Source organism: Ochotona curzoniae, unplaced genomic scaffold, assembly GCF_017591425.1.
Source record: "Ochotona curzoniae isolate NIBS_2020 unplaced genomic scaffold, NIBS_Ocur_1.0 contig_4105, whole genome shotgun sequence".
Classification (NCBI taxonomy): Eukaryota; Metazoa; Chordata; class Mammalia; order Lagomorpha; family Ochotonidae; genus Ochotona; species Ochotona curzoniae.
The window spans coordinates 561,978-581,889 of record NW_024466129.1 but is presented as its reverse complement, the minus strand read 5'-3'; the positions used below and the strand labels follow the sequence as shown (position 1 = coordinate 581,889).

The following is a 19,912-nucleotide window of genomic DNA, read 5'->3' as shown; positions in this document are numbered from 1 at the left end:
TGCTTAGTGTCCAGTGTGACTGGCAGTAGGACTTTGTTTCTGTGGCTAATCGTAACTGCTCATCTGACCAAATCTTGCTGAGAGTCACAAAGGAAGATTCCCACACTCCTCATCCCTTCCAAAAAAAAACTTTTTAAATGAACAGATCATTCTTAATCTATTCTCACTATAAAATATAAACTCAAGGCAAGAGGCTATTGAACCAAGCACATCACACTTTCAGATCTTCAGGTATAATGATGTTTTACCTCCTGCAGAAAGCTAACAGATTGGGAGCGGCAATCGCTGTTAAAGCAGCTGTGCCTTACCTCTTCTCCCACAACAGAGTCAGATCCTGTTCAGTGTTATAGTCCCAAACTATAAAATTTGGCCTATAATTTGTATCGACAAACTGTAATAGTTAAACATAAACAGACTGTTGCCACCATAAAGAAGAAGAGATGCATGTAATTCTCAGCATTACCAGAAGTTGTCATAAATACCCTGCATTCACACACATGAACTTGGACTGCAGTGAAGGAAAAAAGTCGGGAAAAAATAAAAGCTAAGGCTGTTCTCACTCATTTTCCTGGAAACTGGGAGTCTGTGTTCACCCTAGGAAAAGAGCCAGGTCACATGTGGGGAATTAAAAGGAAAACAACATTTTTTTTCTTATTTTTCACTTTCTCAGGGTTTCTCAGTGCCTTTTTAACCCCACAGTTATTGAATATTTTGTTGAATAAAAATGCAGCTACTCCAGGTAGAAATCATGCCCTACAAAGTTAACCACTTCAACATGAAGTTACCCGTGTGGAAACGTCTAGAATAATAGCTGGCACAAACAGATCTTGAAGGATTTATGATTTGCCATATTTTTTTTTTGAAGGATACTCCCTATCCCCTCCTAAAAACTTCCATAGCAGAGGCTGGTCATAACTCCATTTCCAAAAACAAAGTAAGAAACTTTCAAGAATGCCTCAGAGCAGTTAAGGCATAGAAGCCTGAGAAAATGGGCTGTTTTTCTGTCTACACACACACACACACTAGTATCATAGGGCCTAAGGCAGAATTCAAATGCGAGCTCTATCCAAAATGACCAATTTACATGACCAAAATCATGCATATTTCTACCACGTCTATCCCCACATCAGAAAGAGCCACTGCCAACTAGTTGACAGCTATCAGAGCAGGCCACCTGAGACTTACTAGGGAACACACCTGCTTTCATCTCCCATGTGGGAATGGATTAATCATTGCATCAGGACTGCATAGGGAAGGCAGCTTGCTTTGAAATTAAAAAGAATCAATTCTCCTCCTCTATCACATGTCAACGCTCTCTGAAACAAATGTTTCAGTTCACTCTCATTATTACCCTACTTCAACAGGAGCAAAGGAAGTGCAGATACCAAGAAACTTGTTAGAAGTAACATAGAAAGCAAGTGGCAGAATCAGGACCCAAAGTCAGGTGGTCTGAACCAAGAGCACACAAGCCTGACAACAATGTGACATTTGAGGGAAACAAGTAATGTGAAACACATAGAAGTAAACAACTGATTCAGGTGTGATTGCAAATGTGGCTTAAATAGTATTGTACTATTTTTGCCTCAGTGTAATTCCTATACAGGATCCCTATAAGTTAATTTAAACAGGATATCCTGTAATTGCAATATTATATACTGAAGATACTAAATTAGGACACTGGCTTATTTATTTAAGTTCAAGAGTACAGAAGAACTTAAGCTTTCTTGATCCAACAGTATCCAAAACATTAGCTATGGAGAATCTACAACCTTTGGTTATATATTTGGATTTATTTTTCTTGTTTAATACTAACTGCTTTATTTCCACTAAGTGACAAAGCCCATTTTCTCTGTTTTAGTTAACCAAGAGTGTGAAAGCTGGAATACAGGCAGGTGTTTGGCTAACATGTCCCTGTAGACTCTCACATCCCATTCTGAAGCGCTGGGGTTCAGGTCCTGGCTCAGCACACAATGCCAGCTCCCTTTCAACGCACATGCTGGGAGGCAGCAGGTGATGGCTTAAACACCTGGTCCTGATGCCCACACAGAAAAATGACGGAGTTCACAGCTCCAGCATTCAGCTAGGTCCAGCCCTGTCATCTGGGGGAATAAGTGGGAATGGTCCAGGAGATGAAGAAGTCTCTCTCTCTTTTGTAAGACTTTTTATTGAAAAAGTAGATTTACAGAGAGAAGGAGAGACAGAGAGAAAGAGCCTCCATCTGCTGGTTCACTACTCCCCAAATGCAACTGCGGGAGCTGATCCAAAGTCAGGAATTTCCAGTCTCCCACCTGAAATGCAGGGTCCCAAGGCTTTGGGCCATCCTCGACTGCTTTTCCAGGCCATAAGCAGGGAGCTGGAAGGGAAGTGGAGCAGCCAGGACTGTGTGTAAGGTGAGGAATTTCGCCACTAGGATACTGTGCCAGGCGATCTCACTCACTCTCTCACTCTTTCTCTCCCTCTCTCCCTTGCTCTTGTTCTCCCTCCCCTGGTCTTTGCTTTTCAAATTAAAAATGAGAATAAAGGGGGGAAAAGTTCAAAGACAAATGAAAAACTATAAGCAGTTTTCAAAGTACAATAAATTTCAAAGTACAATAAAGCAGTAACAATGAATCTCAAGGAGAAAAGGCTGCTTACTATCACTCGCAAATGTCCCACATCGCAGGGCCTCCATCCTCTGATGTCTGCCACAGCCTCGCCTAGCCCTCACCCAGCCCCCTCCCAGCCCCCACCTAGCCCCCTCCCAGCCCCACAGCTTTACCTAACCCTCACCCAGCCCCCTCCCAGCCCCCTCCCAGCTCCCACCCAGCCCTCACCTAGCCATCACCCAGCCCTCACCCAGCCCCCTCCCAGCCCCCTCCCAGCCCCCTCCCAGCCCCACAAGCACACTCACTCCAGGAAACACAGGCTGATGCAGCTCCCCTGTGTGCCCCCGTCTTATGTTCTATCTCCTTTCATTTCTCCCATTCCATCCCTCCTTCCAACTCACCTGAGAATCAAAAAACCTCAGGAAAGAATTTACAAAGGCAGAAGGAGATGGCATAGAGCAACATCTCAGTGCTATGCACAAGCAACCAGCAATCCAGAGACGTGATTCACCCCAGAACGTGCTGTTATTCTGCGGAGAACACATGGCCGCCATCCAGGGTTCTCTCCACAGCATCACACTGCAGCTGTGTCAGGGAATCTAAGAATCTGAAAACTACTGAAGTTCCTATTAAAATGCTTAGTAACTACGAGCATCCACTTAAATTGTGCTCACATAGTCTTTTACTGTTTTAAAATAAATATCCTCATTTGAGATAATCTTTCCTAATCGCTGAATTAGAATTAGGAGGGCAATTCAAAAGCACTCCCTACACACCATCTACACTTACAAAACTGTTACAAATATCTAAATGGGCAGTTTACATTTTATTGAAATCATAGGTTCCATGGATAAATGGATGATCAGTTACATCAATTCCCTCAAGCACTAAAACTAAAGCACTGAGCACTCTAAATAATATTTCAGGAGTTTGTGAACATGTTGGAACCGATCTTTGGGCCCAGCTGAAAGCTAACACCTTTTATTCAGCAGTAGAAATGCAAACTGCAACTTATCTTTACTTCCTGATATCTTAGTCTCCGTTATACAGTTTATCTCTGAGAATATATATACGTACATGTTTACCTATGTAGCTATTTGTGTTGCATTTTGCATGAAGGTTGTCTAATATTAGAGAGAACATAGGTGTTTGTCCTTTTGGAATTGGCTATTTCACTGAGCATAACTGTCTCCAGTTGAGACCATTTGGTTGCAAACGGTAGAATCCCATTCTTTTTAATGGCTGAGTAGTATTCCACCGAGCAGAAGAACCACAGTTTCTCTATCCATTCCTCTTTAAATGGGCATCTGGGTTGCCCAATAAAACTGTCAAATATACCTTGACAACAGGAAAGTAGAATTTCTACCATTTGCTGTACTTACAATGCCGTGGTACATTTAAACAGCAGAACTCCAGACTTGTGACTGTTGCTGAAGCATCAGGCCATTGTAATAACATGGGAGAAATAGTGGTGGGGAGAACAGGGCGAGAGGAGGGAGAGGTGGACAGGAGAACCTCTATACCTACAAGACTGCATCATGGAAAAGAATACTGGAAAGTTTTTACAGCAACCCTAACAGCACAGGAGATCATTCCTCGCGGAGCTCTCTGCTCCCCACAGGGACCCCATACACCGCAGGACAGCATTCCTCACCTGGTCCTTCGTCTTCCCCTCTCGCTCACGAATGTGGTTGGCAACGATCCTTTCTGTTTCCTCACAGAGTCTGGGGAAGTTTGCCAGCTGCCAAGAAAACAGATACGAGTGTTAATATTTACAAAGCGATACTAGCAAAACAGAAAGTAAGACAGGCATTTGGTCCAGTGCTGAGGCTCCATAGGAAGTGCACTTCCACATCAGAGCCTAATTTAAATTCCAGCTTCTGCTCCCAGTGTCCAGCTTCCTGACACTGCAACCCTGAAAGAGGCAGCCGGAAAGACTCAGGCTTCTGCCACTCACACGGAACAACCTGATTCAGTTCCTCATTCCTGCCTTTGGTTTCTCACTGACATCTAGACACTGGGCATTTGGAGAGTGAACTGGCAGAGGAAAATAACTCATTTTTCTCTCTCTCTACCTTTCTCTCTCCCTTTAGTAGAGGGAGTGCTCATTCTCTCTCTATTCCCCAAATAAATAAAGGTAAACATTTACAAATAAAGCAAAGGTAAATTATGCTATCTTACAGAAAAAACTGTGTTACTCTGGAAGCAAAAGTAAAGTATGACACTTCTAAAAAACAATGGCAGTGTGAGGGAAAGGGCTCCTGAAATTACAATTGGAAAAAACTTCATCGTCTGAGAGGAAACACTGTTAATTCAGCAGGGCAATTATCGAGAAGAAAACAAGCCTACACATCTTCTAACACTGTGCTGTACAGCACTGACACCTTCGAAATGCTCCAAGATGAGGAGACCCAGAAAGAGGCCCCTGCTGTGTTCCCAGAGGTTGAGCTGCAGCTTGCCACAGCAGCATCCCGCACTGCAGTGCTGATCTGAGTCCTGGCTCTTACGATTCAGCCTCCTGCTAACAGGCGGCGAAGGCATCAGAAAACGCCCAACATGCTTCGACCATGCGACCCTTAGAGACCAGGATGGAGTTTTGATATTTCAGGAGTAAATCGGTAGATGGGAGATCCCTTGATCTCTCCCCACTCCCACCTCCCTGATTTCTCTCCATTTCAAGTACGTAAATAAACAAATCTTTAAAGAAAAAGACAGGAAGGAGAATGAAAAAAAAGGACAGTGACTGGAGCCCAGCGTGATACCTCAACTGGCCGATCTTCCTATGGGCCCCAGCATCCTATACTGGTGCTGATTCAGGTCCCAACTGCTCTATTTCCATTCTGGCTCCCTGCTTGTGGCTTGGGAAAGCAGTGGAGGACGGACAAAGCCTTGGGACCCTGCACTCACATGGGAGACCCCCAGAGGGATCCCAGAGGGCTCCCTGCTTCGGATCTGTCCAGTTACAGCCATTGTGACCACTTGAGGTATGAACCAGTGGTTGGAAGATCTTTCTCTGCCTGTCTTTGTTTCTCTCTGTAAATCTACCTTTCCAATAAAAATAAATAAATAGTTCAAAAATTAAAAAGAATAAGGGCTGATTATAATGTGCTTACTGTGTGCCAGGCCCTGTGCTAAGCACTTTCTGAGTTGCCTCATTTAGTACTCACAATAATCTAAGAGACAGATGCTACTATTAACTCCACTTACAGAGGTGGAAAGTTAAAACGACAAAGCTCAAGTCGCCCAAGACCAAATAGCTCCCAACTGCTCAGTCCAGAGCTCCCATCTAAGTTCTAGGTCTCCAAACCCCATCATCTGGTCACTAATCTCAGAGGATGAGTCATTCTCCAAACACACTGAGATTATTTTTATTTTTAATAATTCTCCCCTAAAAATGTGTGCTCAAATGTGCATATTTTTGTAGAGCTGTACATTCTATATCACTTACCTCATCTAAATTATGAAATTATTTGTTCAAAATGCAGTTTGCAAAAGTGAATTAACACAGTTGTTTTTAGTGTAAGAAAGAGAATGGGATTCTGCTAGATAAAGAAGGAGATCTGATCTGCAGGAGGGCTAGACTGGGAAGGCAAATGTGGATATGGGAAAGACAGAGCCAGCCAGACACGGAAGCCCCTGGAAAGGCTCCGTGAGGACGGCAAATGCTGCACAAAGCAGAGGAAGGGCAGTGCAGAGGCTGAACAGCACAGGTCAGGGACAAGGCTAAAAAAAGGCAGTGTCTGAATCAGGCACACCCCCACAAATATGTTGGGAAATTTGTCTGGAAAATGATATTAGCTTCAATAAGAACAGCAGTAAGGGACTGAGCTGGACCCTACGTTGGCAAGAACACATAGGAATCACATCTGAGATCAACTCCAATTTTGGGGGGATCCCCCTAACTGAATCACTGGACACAGAATCCCATCCATGAAGAAAAGTATAGGTTCCATGGTCTGACCGTGGAGTGCATGTGTCAAAGCTGAGCCTCCTCAGAGGCTCAGATGGAGCAGTGGACAGCATATCCAGGTGCACATGGAGGATATGGAAGTCCATCAGAACCTGCAGAGGACACCTGGTACCATGATAGAGGACAGAACAAATTGATCAACCAACCCAACCAAGTGTTGGCAGTGAATAACTGGGCAAACGGAGACTCTAGGGTAGATGACATCAACCAGTGGATTCTGGAGTGATTTCATCATGCTTAGAGTGGTCAGACTGGCAGGAACTCAGAAATGGTAAGCTATCAAAACCTCCTGAACAGGACCCTCAGAGCATACTCCACACTGGGGACTCTGGGTGGTATCTGGTGGCTTCCTCCATCCCAGGGTGCAGAGGTGTTTGGGAGGTCGGATGTGGCTTCTCTGCTTGTCTCACCCCTTCCCACAGACACAGGAAGGGAAAAAAAAGAGAGAAAATGTGGAAATAGTGATCTCACCTTCCTGTAGTTCTTGGTTCTTATCACCCTAATCAACTATCATCAAAAGTAAATATAATTAATAATAAAAAATCAAAAAGTGGACAATCCATAGCTTATAGAAATCAAAAAGTGAATTCTACTTATAAGCAAATAATACTAATATTTCATTAAAACATGCAAAACATGACTTGATTCAGTAAAGAAAGTTAATTGTCCATAAGCAGAAGAGAAATACAATATATAAGAGATCAACTAATACAAAGAAAGAAAGACAAATATTGACAAATCGCAAGTTATTCTTCTAAGACTTACTAAGGTTAAGGCATACTGATCAGTATAGCCGAAACTTACTGAAGGGATAGAAATGACAGCAATCTAGAAGGCAATGTGGCAACGTGCCTCAAGTATCTTTTAATATGTATACATAAATATGTATATATGTATGTAGGCTGTGCATTTATGTATACACATTTATATATACATATCGTTACTTTGGAAGAATCTAAACCAAAATGAATACACATACACATAGGTTGTGCAGCTATGTATATACATTTATATATACATCTCATTACATCAAAAGAATCTGAACTAAAATGAATAATGACACTGATCATATTTGGAATAGCAACAGTAGGAAACAGAAACCCCAAACCTCCTAAGTATGCAGCAAAATTCACTAAAATAAAGTAGATTCACTTTGGGGGCATAATACAGTCTTTTAAATCTGACTTTTAATAATTTATAATGAGTAGTAAAGTGCCTACAATATGACACTAAGTAAAGAAAATCAGGCTGTTAAATATATAACAGGATTGTGTGCACACACAGTCACACTGCGCAGCACACACTTCATCTCCTTCAAGGACATAGTCCAAACTTCTTACAAATCCCAAAGCTCTTAAGTAATACTGCACATAGTATTTCCAGGAAGTTGAAGGTAGAAGTTGGCCACCTGGAATGTGGCTGTTATATGGCCACCAGCATCACTGTGCTCCTAGCCTCTACAGCACGCATTCTGTACAGCAGTGTCTTAGCAAGATAAACCTCAGGACTTCACAGAAGCATCATAAGCAACAAACACACGCAAGTGTTACTTCATTCAATGCTGCAGAACTCCTGTCTGTGGATAAGATCTGCACAAACTCAAGAAGATGCTTAGCAACAATAGCTGCACTGAACACAATTTTATTTCTCCACTTTTTCTCAATTATTCCACAGTAGATATAGACTACATTCATAACAATTTCATAAAGACACAAAAGCCTGGTTGCCTTGGCCACTTCATAAATCACAAAGAAATGTCACTGCATGAAGTCACCAGCCCCTCTCCCATTAACTGACCCTCTTAGCTGAATCGTGATAGGCAACTCATCTGGGTTGTTTATTTCATGAACTGATGCCAGATACAAATGGAGTTTCCATTTCCATTTCGAAAACAAAAATAAGCACACCAAAAACCCAGGACTTCATTTTTAAAAATTGTATTTTTGATGATGTTTACATAATTGAAAAGGCTGCATGCACATGCAGACCATTAATCAGGGTGGGAAGGGTCGAGGACTAGGGGAGAGCGGATGAGACCATTGTTTCCAATTTTGTTTTCTTCTTCCTGTATTTGGGGAAGGGTCTGCGGGTGGGGGAGAAGGGAAGAGGCTGAACCCTCCATCCTAGCTGCATCAGTACCAAGGAATGGGGATGGTCACCTGATGTCATCCCAGGGTTCCCGACGCGAAGCACGCCCAGACCTCTGTTAACACCCCAAAATACAAAATCTTTATTTTTATAAGATGAATAGAAGCCTTCAGGAAGTGGAAGAGGCAGCTGCTCAGTATCAGTCCTCACACACGAATGCTAACCTGGGGGGTACACCTGGTTCCAGATCCCAGCCTGCTTTCGGCATCTGTCGCAGTGACAGCATCCCCATCCATCAAGGAATGCTTGCCTTTCAAAGTCAGGCAAGGAAAGGAGGAATGGGATGCCTTCAACAACATTTAGGAAATGGATTACACAGAATGTTATTTTTAAAACTACTGAATGGTGGTAATGTAAATATTTATTCAGAAACTAAATACTTGACAGCTGAAGGACCCCAGGCCGGTGCACAGTCATCACTAAGTAAGGAAAAGGCCAAAATGACAAGAGGAGCCCATGAAGTGGAGCCATCCAGGAACACTTCCCTTCTACTGGCCGTGCCAGGAGGATTTACCTTTGTGTCCCTTCATCTGTCGGGCTTACTACCCACAGATTCCACTTTGCTAGCAAAGGAATCTACAAAGCCACCACGCTGTACCTACAACTGAAATGACTGGGACTCAATAAGCCTAAAATATAAGTTAAACTACAAAGGAAGAAAATGCACTCTAGAAGTAAAGGCGCAGCAAACACCACAACAGAAAGTAAGCAATGTAAGACCCAGGCATCACCGAGAGTCAGGGATAGATCTAGTGTGGTTCCTGGAAAGGTGACCTCGAAAAAGCTGTGATGTGTAAAAACCTAAGTGTTGGTGTTGGAAACAGCTGTGTAGCCTAGTGTTTAGGACATGAGTTAGTATACCCACATGCCACATCAACACATCTCGACTGGAGTCCTGGCCCCAGGTTTGCCAGCTTCCTGGCAATGTTGACCACTTGATGGCTCAAGCGAGTGGAAGACCTTGCCCCCACGTGGAAGACCTAGATTCAGATCCCATTTCCTGACTCCTGGGTTCCACCCTGGCATCCGGGGCACTGAGGGATAAACCCGTAGGACAGGGGTACCCTCTCTCCCACCTCGAATAAACAAGAACATAAAATACAAAAATAATAAAAATATTTGCTTCAATTGGTAGCTCCCAAAGGCAAACCTTTCACAGATGGGAAGAAAGTGAAAAGCCCCACTGACATTCAAAATGATTTTCAAGCTATTTTTTTCTTTTCAAAATGATTTCTGCTCAGACTTCGTACCACTCATTTCAGTAACTGCTCCCAAAAGTCCCTGTTCAGTTTGCATGGGCCCATATGTAGCCTTAAGCTATCAACTCTGCTAGCTTTAATAGCTTATCTCTTTTTTATGTCTTTTATTTAATCTTATAATTATAGCTTCCCCAATTCCCGAAATTATAATGTTCCATTTCCTCTGATCTGGATATCAATTAAAACCTTTCAGTAGGCATTGTTTTGTCAAAGTAACTGAAATTCTTAACTATACTGAATTATGTCTTTATTTCCTATTACTTACCCTTAAATATTCTATAAATTGATTTATATATACTCAAAGAACTTAGGTTTTTGCTATTGGTCATAATAACTATTCTTAAATTTATATCATATCAGCAATTTGGGAGGCAACTCCTATTTGCCAGTGCAAAAATCAGATTATATTATGGAATCCTATATTAAGAACTTTCAGACTTGCATCTCAGCTTAGCAGCACAGCTAAATAATCACATGAGAAAAAAATATTTTCAGGTAAGAGAGCAGGAACGCCCTTTGACATTTGACCTCTGGCCTACAGAAGTGGAAGAAACAGCCTCTGTCTCTACAGAAGGGCTTTTCCAGCCTGCCAGAGCCTCTTTCCCGGTTTTAGGGCCAGCTGCCAAGATTTCCCTCTCTTGCTCAGCTGCCCACAGCTGCCAGGTACAGCTGCTGCCCTGGGTCTCAGGGCCCTAAACGCCCTGCCCGCCGACATGTACTCAGCGATTACCTGGTGAGCTACATCAGGGCTAGATGCCATCACAAGCAGATGTGGCAGTGTCTTAAGCCGCATCTGGCTGCCACCTGCCAACTTGTGTCATGCTCTCCACTGGTAGAATCACATCAAGTCGTAGCAGAAGGAGAAGGCCAGCATGCCAGGAGTAAAAAGCTTTGGCAAATCATGGCCCTGCGGAAATGGAAGTGGAGGCACAGAGAGTAAAGAAGACATCGACCTCTTTGGGTCCGACGATGAGGAGGAAAGTGAAGAGGCAAAGATGCTAAGGGAAGAACGACTTGCACAGTTCACCTGTGCTTGCTGCAGGTGAAACCTTGGGATGCTGATGCGGACATGGCAACACTGGAGGAGTGTGGCAGGAGTGGGGCTCCTCCAGGCCAGCTCCTGGGGCCATGGAATTCAGCTATTCCAAATACAATGTGCAGCTGAAGATGACTAAGCTGCAGCTGGAGGGGCAGCTCAAGGAGGACGATGTGCAGTTGATAAACAGGCTACTTTCAACAAGATCTGAAGTCCACCTGGATTATTTTACATATATATATATACATTTCAAAAACAAGGGAAACAAATAAATAAATGGATAGGCCGGTTATGAAGGAGTTTCTGAGTTCACATGTTAGTGAAACATTATGTTTGATTTCAAAGCTGAACATCTATTAAATGGTACATTGCTTCTACATAGCTTATCATTAAAATGCATATGACATTCTATGATAAAAAGAATGCAACTGGAAAACTACAGGAAACTGTCTCAAGAAGTCTATGAGGAAAACACAACTAAAACAAATTTATTTTGGTGCAAAATAATTGAAATCCATGCATGGTTCTTCCAATAATACACATGCTCATAAACTTTCTGAAATACTTTCATAATGGCTTAGAAATCCAAACTTAAATACTCAATTTTTAGAGAAAATTTTAATTATACAAGTTCTCAGTGAAAGCACTATACATTAAAAATAATACAAAAGCATGTTTTAATAAAGTCCAATATTTTAAGTGTTATTTCTGGGAGTATTTAATTACTTGGTGGAACCTTAATATAGAAATTTAATTTCAGCACAGACCATATTTTACCCCAGAGGGAAAACAGTCACTTAAAAGACATTTCCATCCAATAAAACAAAAATTACACCCTCATAAAATTTATTAACCATTAATTAATCAGATCATAAGCCTCATGCTATTAGGTTTCTCTTGGAACAGACATGAGCCCAGGAAAGATTTCTGCAGCTTCAAGAGCAACCAGCTCAATGCCTCAAGCAAAGACCCATTTATTAGTTAACCATCTGTTCATGGTCCCATACCAAATATCATTGAAACAATAAACTAAAGCCAGAATGAAATTTCTTCTATGCACAAGACATCGTTCTATTGTTCGACCTAAAGATTAGGTCTCTGCTTTTATCAAAAAGCTAAAACCTGGCCTGGCACAGTAGTCTAGTGGCTAAGGTCACTGCCTTGCACACACTGGGATCCTGCATGAGAGTGATTCTAATTTCAGCGGCCTTACTTCCCAACCAGCTCCCCTGCTCGAGGCCTGGGAAAGCAGCGGAGGACAGCCCAAAGCCTTGGGTTCCTACACATGCATAGGAGACCCAGAAGAGGCTTCTGGCTCCTGGCTTCAGATTGGCACATCTCCAGCCATTGCAGCCATTTGGGGAGTGAATCATCGGACGGAAGATCTTCCTCACTATCTCTCCTCCTCTTTGTATATCTGACTTCCCAATAAAAATAAATAAATCTTTTTTTAAAAAAAAAAAAACTAAAAACCTTCAAATGCTGGCCACTTACTACAAACTGAGTAACAACAACAATTTTGCTGCTCATAAAAGCATACAATCTTATTCCATTTTATAATAATTAACCACCACCCCACCAGTTTCCTAGTAATAGTTTGTTTTTGTATGGCATTCAATTGGATTTACCCAGAAAAGTTCATCTTGACATAGTACATTTGCTACTGAAAAAGAAAAAAACAGATGCATTCACATTTACAAGAGTGTATAAAGATGAGAAGCTATTCTAGGATAAAGTAATCAAGAAATGGTTGATTCTAAACTGTGCCGGGCAAATGGCAACTCTGTGTACTTCAGAACTTTCTGCATGTGAAGAGTGGTGAATGGCATGTCTAGGAGAACCCACATATGCAGTTGGAAGGGGGAAAGGAGCCAGATCCCAGCTCCGTGCTGCTGAACAAAATCGTCAGAGCAAAAAAAAAAAAAAAGTATACATACACACATATGCAGTACTGACCTCCCGTCTCCAGTGGGGAAACCCCAAGTCTCGAACCCTCCAAAGATTTCTAGACATGGTGGAAGAAATTAGGCATATGATGGGAAAAACCTTTGAGACAGAAATGAAGAGAATCTTTAAACAGAAAAATCCAAGCTTAGGTGAAATAAAACCGAAAAGGAGCCAGAAGAGGCCCACTCTCTTACTTAAGTAGTTAGGAAGACGCAAACAGGAGACGGGGAGCTGACACCAAGTCCCACCCAGGGTTTATCTCCCCTCTCTTCCCACATTTATATCTAGTAGACACATTATGGGCAGTTAACATGGAAAAAGAAAACGAACAAGAGAAGGTAAAGCAAAAGCACAGTCATGCCTTTCCCTTTTAAAGGCAAGTTTCGGCCCTGAATTCCCCACGCTCCCCACCCAAAGGACAAAAGTTTAATGGCCAGGCAGACTTGAAGCCCGAGTATCGAAGCATGCACATGAGGCAAACAACAGAATCAAGTTCCTTTGCGCTGTCAGCCAGTTACAGAGGTGAAAAGCCCGTGCGAAAGCCATCTATCTGGATCTAAGAAAGTTCTACCCTAGAATGGTGCTTTGGCCACATTCTCCTTCAGCATACATCAACCCAGCTGCCCAGACCTGCCAGGTCAGTAAGATAAAGTTCATTCATTCTCTCAAGTACTCAGTATCAATTATTGAAAGCCTAGCTGGTACGGGCATTGCAGATGGAGTAATAGGCTTAATGGACAAGTCCCTACTCCTAAAAAGCTTATCTTCTCAAACTGCCTTCATGTTCAACAAAAATAAAGATACTAGGTGAGTTAATTCATATAATTATATGTAGTACAAAAAACAAGATATGGGTAAGTAGATGAAGAGTGATGCGTGTGTTGTGTGGTGTGTGTGTCTGTGTGTGGGGGTGTGCGTGTGGGTGTGTGAGTGTGTGGGTGTGTGGTGTGTATATGGGGAGATGAGTATGTGTATGTGTGTGTGTGTGTGTGTAGCTGTGAGTAGGGGGGTGTTGGTGTGTGTGTGGGTGTGTGGGGGCAGTGTGGGGGTGTTGATGTGTGAGTGTGTGGGTGTGTGTCTCTGTGTGTGTGGTGGGTATATCTGTGTGGGTGTGGGTGGGTGTCTGGGTGGGTGTTGGGGTGTGGGGGGTGGGGTGTGCGTGTGTAGGGGTGTGTGTGTGTGAGTGGATGTGTGGTGGTGTGTGTGAGTGTATATGTGTGTGTGTGTTGGGAAAAAGCTCTGTGCAAAGGTGAATACAAAAATGAGAAAATGGCTGAGGAGGTGACAAGATGGCATGTGTGCAGAGACCAGAAGAAAGTAAGAGTGTCATCTATTTTGGTCATCCTGACGGACAGCCTTTGCAACGTGGTGACCGAAAAGCACCAAGGCTCCTCCATCCTGTCCTTTGGTCTGTTCCCCTCCACTCTGTGGCCTGCTCCCTCCACCATGTCTTCTGCCTATTGAGGAAAAAAGCAAACCTATGTAGGAATGGACAGAGAGGAAAGAGAAGGCAAAGAGATGAGCAGAACAAGATTAAATGGGGCCTTGCAAACCAAGGTAAGAATGTTGGATTCATCATTTAGTAACAGATATTCAGAGCCAGGTGTTTACTTATCAAACAAGACACAAAATGCAGAACTTTCTCCAACAGCATTTTCCCATTGAAAATTTCCCGTTTTTCTAATAGTCAACTAAGATTTGTTTATTTTCCCTGCAAAACATTTTCCTTTCCTTAAGTAGGAAAAAAATTAATTAATTGCTACAACAGTGATTCAAAAATGTAGTTTCAAAGAAGCCAATAATGGCACCGTTGCTAAACTGTGGTTTACAAAGCAAGATGTTCCACTCTGTGCTTCCTAAAAGGAACTTCAGGAGCCTGTGATGTGCCCCGGGAGGAAGAGGTACAGAGACGCAGCTGGAAACAGATACCCACCAGAAGAATTCCAAAGCTGAGTGTCGCTGGACTGAAGCCCACAGCTCAGAGAGTACACGTGTTCCTGCCCCATTTTCCCTGGACTGAAGCCCACAGCTCAGAGAGCACGCGTGTTCCTGTCTTCCCTGGAGTGAAGCCCACAGCTCAGAGAGCACGCGTGTTCCCGACCTCCCTGCAGTGAAGCCCACAGCTCAGAAAGCACGCGTGAAGCCCACAGCTCAGAAAGCACGCATGTTCCTGTCTTCCCTGAAGTGAAGCCCACAGCTCAGAAAGCACACGTGAAGCCCACAGCTCAGAAAGCACGCGTGTTCCTGCCTTCTCTGGAGTGAAGCCCACAGCTCAGAAAGCACGTGTGAAGCCCACAGCTCAGAAAGCACGCGTGTTCCTGCCTTCCCTGGAGTGAAGCCCACAGCTCAGAAAGCACGCGTGTTCCTGCCTTCCCTGGAGTGAAGCCCACAGCTCAGAAAGCACGCGTGTTCCTGTCTTCCCTGGAGTGAAGCCCACAGCTCAGAAGGCACGCGTGAAGCCCACAGCTCAGAAAACACGCGTGTTCCTCTCCTGACTTCCAGTGCCCCAGAAACAAGAGCAGAGAGCATCTGAGCAGAAGTCCATCTCCTGGACTAGAGGCCTCGCTCTGTGCTTGTCATTTTAACAGACATCAACCCCCTATGTTTTTCACGGATATTTACTTATGTGGCATAAGGAAAAAGAAAAATTTTAAAGATTTTACATATAGAGTATTCATTATGAGGAATTGTAAATAAAGTTTTTTAAGTTATGCATTTATAATGTGTAATTATGTTACATAATATATAAAAATATACATATAATTACAATAGAGCTGAACTGACTCATTTCTTATATTGCCTGAAGCAGTCTTGGTTTTCTCCTATTATTCCAGTAAAAATATTAACAGCATTCTCTATAAATTTCAAAAATATCCTGCATTGGACAATAAAGTCTAGTCCTCTTTCTATGGCGCATGTTCAAAAGCGATCAAGAGAAAGAGTCAATTTTAATTAAGATTGTTTTACTTGGCAAAATATTTCAATTAGTCTTGTTTTAAAATAAAAGAAGGCAGGGCCTGGCACTATAGTGTAATGGTTAAGGTCCTTGCCTTGAGCTTGCCAAGATCCCATATGGGTGCTGGTTCTAGTCCCGGCTGCTCCACTTCCCATCCAGCTCCCTGCCTGTGGCCTGGGAAAGCAGTCGAGGACGGCCCGGGGCATTGGGACCCTGCACCTGCGTGGGAGACCCAGAAGGAAGTTCCTGGCTCCTGGCTTTAGATTGGCGCAGCACCGGCCATTGCGGCCACTGAGGGAGTGAATCAGGGGATCTTCCTCTCTGTCTCTCCTCTTCTCTGTATATGTGCCTTTCCAATAAAAATAAAGAAATCTTAAAAAAAAAAAATAAAGAAAAGAAGGCAGACCTAATAAGACCAAAATTTTTTTAAAAATCAAAATGAGTATTAAGAGAAACTCACACGCTCAAAGGAGGATCTACCTAAATGAAGCTTTTGGAAATGGACGCCTACAATGCTGCTTCAATACCAAGTGTATATTTCCTGAATATGACAGTAACTTTAGAATGGTTAAATTATTAGTGGGGACTCACAGATATCTCTTGACTGGGGTTTTTCAGAACATGAAGAGGTAAAAACAAGAAAAGACACAGTTGTTGTTGTTTTTTTTTTTTTTTTTTTTTTAAGGAAAACATCTCCAATCAGCCACAGGAGGCACCCACACAGAGCAAGTCTCAGTACAACACCCTGAGCGTTGAGGAAAACCACATACAGGTGCTGAGCAAAGTAATGGGGATGGAGGTGGGGAGAACCACGGAGACACTCCAGGAAGAGGTTTAGTAAAAGATGGCGATGATAATTGAGCTTTAAGAAACCAGAGGGGGTGACAGGTGAGGACAAGAAGGGAAACATTCCAAACAATGAGAAGGACGTGTGTAAACGACACAGACGGGAAATATCTCTAACATCTCTAGGATTACTTGGGATGCTTAAACAGCTGAGTGACCACACAAAGACGTAAGCTACAGCAGTATTCAGTATTCAGACACGCAGCAAAGCCAAACAAAAGGGTTTGACCTTTATTTTCAAGATTTTCAAGATCCTCAAATGCAATAGGATGGTTTTGAGAAAATAGACAAAAAAATCCACTTATGTGTTTTAAACAGGCCACTTTGATAGTATTGTGTAGGATGAATTTAAGGATGATTAGTCTGAAAGGTAAAGGACCAGTTTGAAGACCACTGCAATACTGAAATAGAAAAACAAGTTCTGGATCCTAAAAACAGAGTATGCTTGTGGCAGCCTCTGCACAGTTTCCAGAAAAGGGCTCGAGCTACAAGTACAGATTTGGCAATCATCAACTTTTCATACCTTTTTACTTAAAAAAAAGTTTAAGTGACATGTACAAATTATGCATATTTGTGGAATACTATGTGATGTTTCATTATATGTATATAACTGTAATATACAAACAAGGTAAATATATTTCTTTCAAGCACTTTACATTTCTCTACAGTGAAAGCCTACAAAATCTTATCTTCCACTTTGGTTTTACTAGAGAAATACACAGTACATTAGCATCATCTATATTTACTAACTCACTTACATAGACTATGTGTATAAAGAGGTGGGCTCTATTTGCATGGAGTATCTTATTTCATCTCTTCAAACTCAATCTATTTATGTTTTTATAGGAGAACTGCATTTCTTGTAATCATACAGTTGGTTCCTGATTTTTAAAGTTCTTCTCACCATTCCACGTCTTTTAATCAAAGAATTTTAACCCATTCACATTCAACGGAGTTACTGCTGGGTAAGGATATTTGATTCCTATTTTATTGATGTTTCTTTCAAACTCTCTATTTTATTTTGTGCATAAGTAACTTTCAATAGTGGTATACTTTGTTACCTTACATAGATTTTTGCTAAGTGTTATATTTATTGATTACAGTAACCATGAGGCCTACATAAAACTTCTTTGGGCTATCAAGAAGCTATCTTGAAAGGATAATAACTTAATGCTAACAATAAAGATAAGAGACAAACAAAAACAGAGATAAGAAATTTTAACAAAGCACTCTAATTTTTACTTCATTCTTTCCCACTTTTAAATTTCTGCTGCTATCCTTGGCCCTTTTCAATATCGGACAATCTGTACATTTTAATACAGTGGTAATAATTTTATTTGTAGTTTTCACAGTGAATGTGTAAATGGCGTATGCATCACATTTATTAGGACATTTTGAAACTTTAGTCTTATCAAGGGGTTTTCTATCCTCTGATATTTTTTATTACTTGTTAGTTTGTGCATCTTTCAGTTTGACAACTCCCGTTGCTGTTTAACAAGGCGCGGAAGGTGATACATCTCAGCTTCTGTTTGTTTAGGAGTGTCTTTCTCATTTCTGAAGGACAGCTTTTCTGAAACCCGTACCCCTAAATGGAATACTTTTTCCTTCAGCACTACGAGGATGCCATGGCATTTCTCCCGCCTGTATGGCTATTGCTGAGACGTCCACAGTCCAGTGATCTGAGGTTACTATGCGTTCTCCACCTTATTGTGCCTTGCTCGTCTAAAATACTCTCCTTTCTCCTACACTGGTAGAGATTTACGATACATTTTGGGTAGATTAGCTTTGTCTGCACATGACTGGTGACCTCTGGCCTTCTATTAGCTGATAATTTTATCTTTTATTATGGAATATTTGGGAAGTTTCCTCTGATCTATTCTGCTTCTGGTGTCTGCTAATACGTTTTTCATTTTACATAGTGTGTTTTTCAGATGAAGGATATCTGCCTTACTTTATTTAATTACTTCTATCTCTTGATCAAATACCTCCATTAAAATACCAGGTCTTGGGCTGATGCAGTGCTTCAATAGGCCAGTTCTCTGCCTTGCAGTGTCAGCGTTCCATACGGAGACCTGCCCTGCACACAGCTGCTCCACGTTCAATCGAGTTCCCTGCTTACAGACTGGAAAACAGCAGCGGATGGTCATGTTCACGAAGCCTCACAGCCCAGGGCAAACCCAGGGACTCCTGGTTTTGGATCTGCTCAGCCCCCACCACTGCAGCCCTTTGGGGAGTGAACCGGCAGATGGAGGGTCTCTCTTTGTCTTACTTTCTGTCTGGAAATCTGCCTTAAAAGTGAAAATACATAGATACATTTTTAAAAGAGAATATTAGGTCATGTCTCTGTGCTCTGAATTTAGTTGAGTTTCTTTACAGATATCACAGATTTTTTTAAAAAAACTCCTGAGTCATATGGTATGCAGATTTTGAGTTGTTTGAGTGTTCTCCAGACTGATTTCCATAAAGGCTGTACCAATTTGCAGCTCCACCAGCAGTGGAGTAGGGTTCCCTTTTCCCCGCATCCTCGCCAGCAAGCGTCGTTGGTGTTCTTGTTTATGTGGGCCAATCTTACTGGTGTTAGGTGGTACCTCATCGATGTTTTAATTTGGATTTCCCTTATTGCCAGGGAGCTGGAACATTTTTTCATATGTTTGTTTGCCATATATGACCCAGCAACAGCACTCCTAGGAATATATCCAAAACACCTGTTTTACGACAAACCAACATGCATCCCTATGTTCATTGCAGCACAATCAGTAATTGCAAAAATATGGAAACAACCGAAATGCCCATCAGCAGAAGATTGGATAAGAAAGCTTTGGTTCATCTACTCCATGGAATACTACTCAGCTATTAAAAAAAACAAAATGCAGTTCTTTGTGGCTAAATGGGCCCAACTGGAAACTATAATGCTAAGGGAAATGAGCGAATCCCAAAAGGTTAGATACCACATGTTTGCCTTGATTTAACCTGTAATTTTTTGTTTGGTTGTTTGTTATTTTTTGAACCTGTCATTGATACTGTCTCAACCCAGATGTTTCGAAGAATGGAACTTGCATTATTTTTAACATATTGTTTACCCAATACTATGTCAATTAATTCCATAATGTTGTATATTGATACTGAGGTTTTGTTGGGGCTTTTAACTGACCGGATCTTTACTCT

At 42.0% G+C, this 19,912-nt stretch overlaps 1 protein-coding gene across 6 annotated transcripts in view; it reads right to left on the bottom strand.

Annotated features, from left to right (window-relative positions):
- The window catches only part of DNM3 (dynamin 3), a 501,537-nt gene that overhangs the window by 294,347 nt on the left and 187,278 nt on the right, over positions 1 to 19,912 (bottom strand). For all 6 annotated transcript variants that reach the window (XM_040984259.1, XM_040984258.1, XM_040984260.1 and 3 more), the window contains exon 11: positions 4,240 to 4,326. In XM_040984259.1, coding sequence (XP_040840193.1) covers positions 4,240 to 4,326 — 87 coding nt within the window. The remainder of the gene's footprint in view (positions 1 to 4,239; positions 4,327 to 19,912) is intronic.